General features: G+C 55.5%; 1 protein-coding gene across 1 annotated transcript; it reads left to right on the forward strand.

Annotated features, from left to right (window-relative positions):
- The first annotated feature begins 251 nt into the window (after positions 1 to 251).
- BABAM1 (BRISC and BRCA1 A complex member 1) lies at positions 252 to 7,108 on the forward strand. The gene is made up of 9 exons (XM_065422139.1): positions 252 to 279; positions 931 to 1,258; positions 1,534 to 1,592; positions 2,119 to 2,239; positions 2,649 to 2,727; positions 3,739 to 3,763; positions 4,415 to 4,544; positions 5,189 to 5,275; positions 6,263 to 7,108. The coding sequence occupies exons 2-9, from the start codon at positions 983 to 985 to the stop codon at positions 6,461 to 6,463; spliced, it is 978 nt and encodes a 325-aa protein (XP_065278211.1). The 5' UTR covers positions 252 to 279; positions 931 to 982; the 3' UTR covers positions 6,464 to 7,108.
- Positions 7,109 to 8,881: the final 1,773 nt, after the last annotated feature.

The raw sequence follows: 8,881 nt of genomic DNA on the forward strand, positions 1-8,881 counted from the left end.
GTTGTGGGTGGGGGAGAGGATTTAGGGCTATATGCAAATTTGAGAAAATATGCATGTCAGAGATATGCAAATAGACATGCAACTTCTGATGCGCCACGAGGGTAGGTCTGTGCATGGGGGGGTGATTGGCGAGCACAAGGAGTGGGGGAGGGGCTGGGTTCGCCACTGGCTCGGGGGCAGCCAGGGAGGCCCAGGAAACTACATCTCCCAGCGGCCCTAGCGCTGGCGGCGCCCAGGCTACTTCCGGGTTGCGGATCGCTGTGGGAGAGGCAGGCCGGGGTGAGCAGCGACCGGACGGGCCAGAGGGAAGCGGAGTGGGTTGGGGGGTGCGATGGGGGGACCAGGCTGGGGGGGAGCGCTGGGGGGACCGGGGTGGGTTGGGGGAGCGATGGGGGATTGTGATGGGCTGGGGGGAGCGATGGGGGGGGGCGGGGTGGGTTGGGGGGAGCGATGGGGGGGCCTGGGGTGGGTTGGGGGAGCGATGGGGGGATTGTGATGGGCTGGGGGGAGCGATGGGGGGGTGGGTTGGGGGAGCGATGGGGGGATTGTGATGGGCTGGGGGGAGCGATGGGGGGGCTGGGGTGGGTTGGGGGGAGCAATGGGGGGGCCTGGGGTGGGTTGGGGGAGCAATGGGGGGGCCTGGGGTGGGTTGGGGGAGCGATGGAGGGACTGGGTTGGGGGGAGCGATGGAGGGACCAGGGTGGGTTGGGGGAGCGATGGGGGAACAGGCTGACTGACTTGGGTGCTGGGGACCCCTACCCAAAGGCCAGATCCCGATGCCCTCCCAGCAGCAAGCCATAGGGAGGGGAGGGGAGGGGAGAAAGTCCCGCCAGGCCCTGTCTAGCCCACTCCGGCCAGTGGAGGGCTGTACATGGGGTTGTCCGTGCAGCATCCCTGCACGAGCCGCTTATCTCCCTCTACCTGAACCAGGGAGCCCTGTGCTGCATCCAAGCTGGAGTCGCCTGTGGAGCGCAGCAACCTGATGGACACCTCGGAGCCTGGGAGCGCCGCCGAGGAGGAGGAGGAGAAGGCGACGGAGCAGAGGCCCAGAACCCGCTCCAACCCGGAGGGGGCCGAGGACCGAGCCTTGAGCGCGCAGGCCAGCGTGGGGAACCGCAGCGAGGGGGAAGGAGAGGCGGCTAGTGCCGATGACAGCCCGCAGAGCGCTGCCACGCCCAACGGCAAAGACTGGCAGGTCCCGGCACAGCCCACGGAATTCCAGGTCAAGACACCCAGGGTGAACTGCCCTGAGAAAGTGGTGAGTGCCAGTGTCACACTCCTGGCCTGCCTTCCGTTGGGTGGATCTCCTGCATTCTCTGCCAAGGCCCTTCTGCTGGGAGAGAGTCCGCGCCCAAGTCGCTGAGCCGAATGGACCCGATTTAACCCGGCTCCCTTCTTTTGGCCGTGTGTGTGTTTAAACGTTGCCACTCAGCCGGGCCGTGGGGGCTAGTGGTCCATGTAAAGCCGAAGCTCCCAGTGTGATGGGCTCATGAATGACATGAGATGCTAATACTGCTGTTTTCTTTAATGCAGATCATCTGCTTAGACCTCTCTGAGGAAATGTCTCTGCCCAAACTAGAATCCTTTAACGGGTGAGCAGCTGCTGTCTTTCGGTCAGTGTTTTGTGAATGCCGTCCATGCACTCTAGCAGACAGGGCACCGGCCTGGGAGCCAGGAGATCTGAGTTCTGTTCCCACCTTTGTCACGGACTCCCTGGGCAAATTGCTTCCCTTATCTGTGCCTCAGTTTCCCCACTTGTGAAATGGGGCTAATGGTACTGACCCTCCTCTTGTAAAGTACTTGGAGGTCTATGGATGACATGGCCTCATGGGCATGGTGAGGAAAGGCATGGGTGACGGCGGGGTCCAGGTGTCAGGCCAATGTTCAAAGCATCAGACAGTGCAGCCTGGAAAATAGGGAGGGAGTGATGTTAAAGTGAGCCAGAGGGAAGAGGCAGAGAGGTGTTGAGACCCAGTTCGGATCAGCCCTGCGGATCAGGGGGCTGGGACTCCCTCAGCGCCCCCTTAAGGATGTGATGCATGGATGCTGGGGGAGGAGGAGGATGGGAAGGTGTTAGACAGTCGCTGACCTTGGTGTGCTCTCTCGCTTGCTCTGTAGATCCAAAACCAATGCTCTGAACATCTCCCAGAAGATGATTGAGATGTTCGTGAGGACGAAGCACAAAATCGACAAATGCCATGAGTTCGCTCTGGTGGTGGTGAACAATGATGCCACCTGGGTGAGTGAGACCCCCGCAGGCCTGGCACTTTCCTTTCCGGTACCGAGGAGCAGCCAGGCTGCAGCTGTCCAAGCAGCCATCTAGTTGGGTTTTCCAGGAAAAACAGGAGACGAGCGCCAAACTCCTAACTTGTAGAAGAAGTAGAAAAAATTGAAAACAGTGATCTCAACCCCCCCTGGCAGGCCTTTATCCATCACAGAAAATACCCAGGGGCAAGCCTTGGGCGTCATCTTTCCAGATCGCCTTTAATAGCCTCTCTCACAACAGGACCTAGGGAACCCATTGTGAGACTGGGGATCCCGTTGTGCTAAGCACTGCAGAGATACATTTCTCCTCGCACCACCATCCTGGTGTGATTCCAGAGGGAGTCTCTGTCGCTTTCCTTTAACATCCTTGTCTTGTCTCTTAGCTCTCCGGTTTCACTTCTGACCCCAGAGAAGTGTGCAGCTGCCTGTATGACCTGGAAACCGTGGTCTGCAAGTCATTCAGTATCCTTTGATGGGGGGTGGGGAGTGGGGTCTGTGCTGTAGATGGATGGGCCTGAGATCCTTCTTGCCTTCCGATCCCCCAACGCCACTAGTCGCCCGTGAACAGAGTGACATTGGCCTTCAAAACAGGGCTTGCGAGCCCTGCAGCCACGGAGTCTTTTGGCAATGTGCACATGCAGATTCTCAGCCCCTTGACTTTCTAGGAAGCTTAGAGCCCAACTCAGGCCTGACGTCAGGAACTTCCCAGATCCTGAGAGAGTGAATCCTATTCTGGGAACAAAGGACTGGGTTGTAACGGATTTATTTCATGAAGTGTGTGTATGATCTGGGGGATCCTTTGATATTTCTGTTATTTGCTGTTTTGCCAGAAGATGGCAGCAGATCTCCGTGTAAGCCAGTGCTGCCTGTAGGGAACAAGTGCAGAGAGATCACAGACATCCCTCCTGGTGGGGTGACTCAGCTGAGCAGGGGCTGCAGTCAGTGCTCATGCACCCTAGGAAGGATGGTGCAGCGGTTAGGGGCACTGTCCTGGGTCTCTGAAGACCTGGGCTGAGTTCTTTTCTCTGCCATAGACACACTGGCAAATCACTCCTCTCTGTGCCTCGATTCCCCACCTGTCCCATGGGACTAGTAGCCCTGCCCTGGGAGGATAAATACATTAAAGGTTATGAGATGCTCACCTACTCTGGTAGCAGGTCGCCTAGGATAGATGGAAAACTCAGCATTTTATTTGGGAATAGTCTGCCTGCCCTACTAAATACATGTAGATGTTCCAGCCCGTCCCCATCCCCTCTGTCTGTCTCTAGAGTGTGACCGATCAGAAATGTCTGACTGCTTATCACTCACAGTAGCTCCCAGAGGTCCCCCCAGCTCGGGCCCCATGGTGCTAGGTGCTGCACAAACCAAGTGCCACGCCAAGTGACCCCAACGAGCTCACCAGCTAAAAACACCTAAAGGCATCTGGAAGGGCCGCGTGTGTGTAAGGACAAGTCCTTATCTCTTGGACCCTAGATCTCGAAGGCCTCTTCAATCTCATGTAAGTTTGCTGCTCCGTGGAAGGCAGAGATTGCAAATATTGCTTTTATAGTTGCATTTCCCCTTTGGTCTGAGCGGTTTAGCCAATGTCCAGGGCCTTGTTTCCATTAGGATGAGAAATCAGTTATACGAATCAGGTCTCGTTCTTGGTGTATTCTTGCTGATTTAAAAAAAAAGTCCTGTTTCCATGAACACAGTAGAAACAAACAGCAGCAGGCAGCTTCTTTGCTGAGAGATCTCCAGGTCTGCCACTCCAGCGAGCTCTGTGCCCAAGAAACTCTCTCTCTGCTTCCTCTCTGGGTCCTGCTCAGAACTCCTCCTGCTGGGCTTCTCCAAAACACACAGGCTGCAAGGGATGTCCTAGCCCTTGTATCCACAACCAGGGAAACCCCTCCGACCATGGAGCTTAGCTCTTATCTGCCATGCGGTCCCATTGTCTGCAGCTGTTTTTATTGCATGTTGTTTGCTCTTTCTGTAGAAACTGAAAGCAGGTGCTTGGCCCATTGGCTTTAACAGAGTCTGGAGCCAAGATTCACCTGCTGGCAGCCATAACCGTAGCTGTGTATGTGCTTATTTAGCAACCTGACCCAGCGGCTTCGTGAGCACGTGTGCTGGTATTTCTGAACCGCGTTCTTTCTCTTTAATGGCACAGACAGCAGAAGATTGAGCTGCCGGTGACGGAAAACATCCAGACAATCCCGCCTCCCTATGTGGTCAGGACCATCCTGGTGTATAGCCGGCCGGCCTGTCAGCCTCAGTTCTCCATGACAGAGCAGATGAAGGTAGGTGCTTCCTGGTTTTCCTACTCGTTGGCCAGAAAGCAGCGTTCCAGTGCTGCTGGATTACTGTCCGGGGCGGGCAGCTGTCAGAGGTGCTGGGCACCCTCATTGGAATCAAGAACCTTTGTGAATCAGGCCATAAACCCTTGCAGTTCTCAAGAGCCAATGGTACCTGCTGGGGCCTGACCCCAAAGCCGAGTCTTCTCACGTGCTTGCTATGGGGGGAGATGGGCGGGGCTGGATGGCTCAGGCCAGATAACAGGGAGTAGTTTGCATCCAGCCCAGGTCAGCAGCAATGGCCATACGATGGGCTGTTTGGAATGAGCTTAGTCTCGGCTCGGTTCCCAGCCGACTGGCAATCATGGCACAAAAGCCACCGCTGCACCAATCGGCCACGGAACCAAGCTTTAAGTGGACCAGGGACACCACTCTTACCTTAGAAAGATGAAGGGTTCCCATCAGGAGGGTGGGTGGGGCACAGGGCGGGCGCACTGCTCCTTGCTATACCCAAAGATCTCAAGCGCCGCATGGGTCAGGTTGGTACCTTCCCCCCCCAGACGTTTACCCTGGGATTTGGCTTTGCCGTGGAACCTGCTAATCAGACTCTACAGTGAGAAGGAATGTTCTTTTTTCCCCCTTCTCTACAGAAAATGCTTCAGTGCCCTTATTTCTTTTTTGATGTGGTTTATATCCACAATGGTGCCGAGGAGAAAGAGGACGAGACGAGCTGGAAGGTGAGAGCCCCGTGGGATCCGTAGTGTGACCCACCCTCTCTTGTCTGAATCCTCCCCACTCCATCAGACATCGCTTCAGGCACGGACGAGCCTCTGCCATCCCCGTCTGTCCTGGGCCGTTCCTTGCATGTCTTCTTAGTGGTTAAGATCCATCGATTTTTTCCCCTCCCTGAGAGCTGGTTGATGAAGAGGTTCTTTCAGTCGGCCCCTTTTGCGTGTTCCTCCAGCTGCCCAATGGCGATGCCTGTCATGGCAGACACGCTGGCTCCATTCTTAGCATGTGGCCCAGCGATCCCCAGAAAAGGAAAATGGCAAACATTCGAGGTAAAAGCTTAGGACATCAACTGAGGACAGAGCCAGTATTTGGGTGTCTCTCTGAGTCTGTGTCTGGACCCACTCTCTATTTTAATAATCTCTAGGAATAGGACTGCAGCAGCTGAACAGTGTCTCAAGTCCAATGCTTATTAACTTCTCAACTGCTGCTGGTGCCGTGGTGTTACAATGGTCTAGGCCCGAACACTGTTGCATATTTGTGCTGTAATATCTAGGCCCAATGGGGTTCCATGTGCGGTTTAAACCGTTGTGCTGACTCTGATATTGACCTGTGGGATTGGTATTTCACTGGTAAATGGTCAGTTCAAATCCAGCCTCGGTTAGTACCATTCTTACTGAGCAAGTGTTGGCATCACAGTAGGCATCAGCTCGTGATCAGATTGTACATTTCTAGTGCTGTCTGCCTGAGGATCACATCCAGGTGCTAATGAGTTAATGTTAATGAATTAAACCCCATGGCGTCCCAGAGGTCAGCCAGCATTAACGCCCATTTAACTGATAAGGCAACCGAGGCCTGGCACAGAGTGACTTGCTTGGAGTCCCACAGTGGGTCAGTGGCAAACCCATGTCTCCTGACCCCAGCAGTGTGCTTTAGCCAGCCCTCGTCTCGTGCTCAATGCCTGATTGTAACTGAGCTGTTCTGTTTTTTGCCAGGAGATGTACACTTTTTTCAGCAACCTGGACACCAAAGGCACCAATTACAAATATGAAGTGTCTGTGACAGGCCCTGCTGTGGAGCTGCACAACTGCATGGCTAAGCTCCTAGCCCATCCCCTCCAGAGGCCCTTCCAGACCCACGCCTCCTACAGCCTGCTCGAGGAAGAAGAGCCAGCAGAAATCGAAGCCACTGTGTAATAAATTATCCTTCAAGTGCCCAGTTCTACCTACCAGTGTCGCATAATTCAGGAGGCCTCTTCTCGCTGCAAGGTGTCTTGTGCACTGGGTACTGATGAGCCAAAAGTCTTGTAACAGTTTTTTTTCCGTTTAACTGCCCATAGAATTGCTGCCTCTGTCTCTGAAAGGCAGATCTCTAGGAAAACTGTTCATCCAATGAACTCTCTTCATAAAGCTGCCTGTATGAATTGCCTTTAATATTTTGTTGTTGCCAGTTAAAAGATCGGATCTTTGCATCACAAGATAAAGCTCATGACAGTGGCTTTAACTGGCTGGACGACTTTCTGCCTCTCTGCGTGTCCAAGGGTTTCACTGGCCAGACCAGACGTGTTGTGTTGTAAATAGTTGCAAGGAACACAAATGGGATTTTCCATGTTACAGGTGTGTGTTTGCTGGGTTGGCCAGCTCCCGCCTATGTTAGTTTCCACACCTTGGCGCAGCCTGGGCTTTTGATGGGCCGCCCCCACCAGGACTAAGGGCCATGCTGGTGGTTTTACTGGGCATCCTAAGGGGGCGGCCGGTCTCTGGAAATGATGGTTTAAACAAAAAGCTTTGCAAAAATCTGCCTTGAAGCCAAATCAGGTGAATAAAAGGAAACTTTCAGCGCCAGGGTCTCTGGCTCGTCTTGTTTTAAGCCCCCTGGGGACCCCGCTGCTGCAGCCCCTGGGCTTAGACCAGCGCTTCCCTGGGAAATCCCCCCCTGCAATGCGCGCGAGCGGGCCCCGCCTTCGCCCATTGGCTGGGAGGGAGAAGCCGGGGCGGCCAATGAGGAGCGGGCGCGCAGGCGCAGTCGGGGCGGGAGGGCGATTCGAAGCGGACGGGCGGACGCAGCCCGGGGCTGAGGCGAGATGGCGCCGCCGTAAGCGGGAGCCCCCCGGGGCGGCTCCGGACCCTGCCCGCGGGCGGAGGAGCGGTGGCGGCCCCGCCCTCCGCGAGATGGGAGGGGGCGGGGATCGGCCCGGTGTGCGCATGCGCTGAGGGGAGCGGGTTCCTCCCCGGAGCCGGCATGAGCCGCGCGGGGCCCACGGTCCTGGCCGCCCGGCTGTGCGAGGCGCTGCACGGCGAGGAGGCCCCGTAAGCGGGGGAGGGGCGCGCTGCAGGGGGGGTGGGCTACGTACGTACGTACGTAGCGGGGGTGTCACTGCATGGACTGCACTCGGGGAGGGGTGTCAATCTATAGATAGCCGTGGGTGGTCACTGCATGCACTGGGGGGTAAATCTATAGGTAGCAGTGGGGTGTCACTGCATGCAGTCCTGGGGGGTCAATCTATAGGTAGCAGTGGGGGTGTCACTGTACTGGGGGGGGTAGCAGTGGGGGGGTCACTGCATGTACTGCACTGGGGGGGTCAATGAATAGGTAGCAGTGGAGGTCACTGCATTGGGGGGGTCAATCTATAGGTAGCACTGGGTCACTGCATTCACTGCACTGGGGGTCACGGCATGCACTGCACTGGGGGGTCAATCTACAGGTAGCAGTGGGTGGTCACTGCATGCACTGGGGGGTTAATCTATAGGTAGCAGTGGGGGTGTCACTGCATGCACTGCACTGGGGGAGTTAATCTGTAGGTAGCAGTGGGGGTATCACTACACTGCATTGAGAATGGGTCAGCAGGCAGGCTCAGTGTGCAGTGGGGGTTGCTGCACTGAGGGGGAGGGCACCTTGCTGCTATGGGGCTACTGGGGACACACTGCACTGGTGACAGGAGGTAGCTCGCTGTGCACTGAGGGGCTCGCTCACTGGAGGAATGGCTGCTCACCATGCACATTGCATTGCTGGGGGGAAGGGGAAGGGATGTGCAGCACTGGGGAGGGAAGGGCTCCCTGTACTAACTAGCTAGCAAGTTTGTCCCCTGCCTTGACTCTATGGCTGTTACTCCCTGGTTTCCACTCAACCCCCATGGAGAGCACAGCCAAAGAATACAGGCCTATGGTGCTTGTGGGTGTGCGTCTGCCCGCTGCTCTGCCCATCCTGCTGTCACAAAGCAGCGCTAATAAAACATACGGTGGAGCAGTAGCCAGGCATTGAGGATTCTTGGTGGCTTGCTTCTGGTCATATTGCCTGAGCTTGTGTCATCTGGGTAGACTAACCTTTTCGGGCAGAGCCTGTGTCTTTGTATGTCTCCAAGTACCTAAGCTGCTTCGGTGGGTATATAAATAAGCTGTAGTAATCTTGCACTCTGCAGCTCTGAGCCTGCCTGCTGGTATGATCCAAAGCATACAATAGAGTGTAGCCGAATGCTATTCATGCAGTACTTTGCTTGAACATGTGCAATAATATCTGATACCTTTTTGCAAATCGTACCTCCTAGTCATTGCAATTCCAGTGTCAAGCAATTAATTATACTTTTATTATGCTTACCAAGAAAGGAACTGGTTGTA

The sequence above is a fragment of the Emys orbicularis genome, chromosome 24 (assembly GCF_028017835.1).
Source record: "Emys orbicularis isolate rEmyOrb1 chromosome 24, rEmyOrb1.hap1, whole genome shotgun sequence".
NCBI classification, from domain to species: Eukaryota; Metazoa; Chordata; order Testudines; family Emydidae; genus Emys; species Emys orbicularis.

Coding starts and splice junctions, on each gene's coding strand:
- BABAM1 (XM_065422139.1), top strand. CDS start 983: ATGGACACCTCGGAGCCTGGGAGCGCCGCCGAGGAGGAGGAGGAGAAG. Junction 4,545..5,188: donor CCATGACAGAGCAGATGAAG/GTAGGTGCTTCC, acceptor CCTTCTCTACAG/AAAATGCTTCAGTGCCCTTA. Junction 5,276..6,262: donor AGGACGAGACGAGCTGGAAG/GTGAGAGCCCCG, acceptor GTTTTTTGCCAG/GAGATGTACACTTTTTTCAG.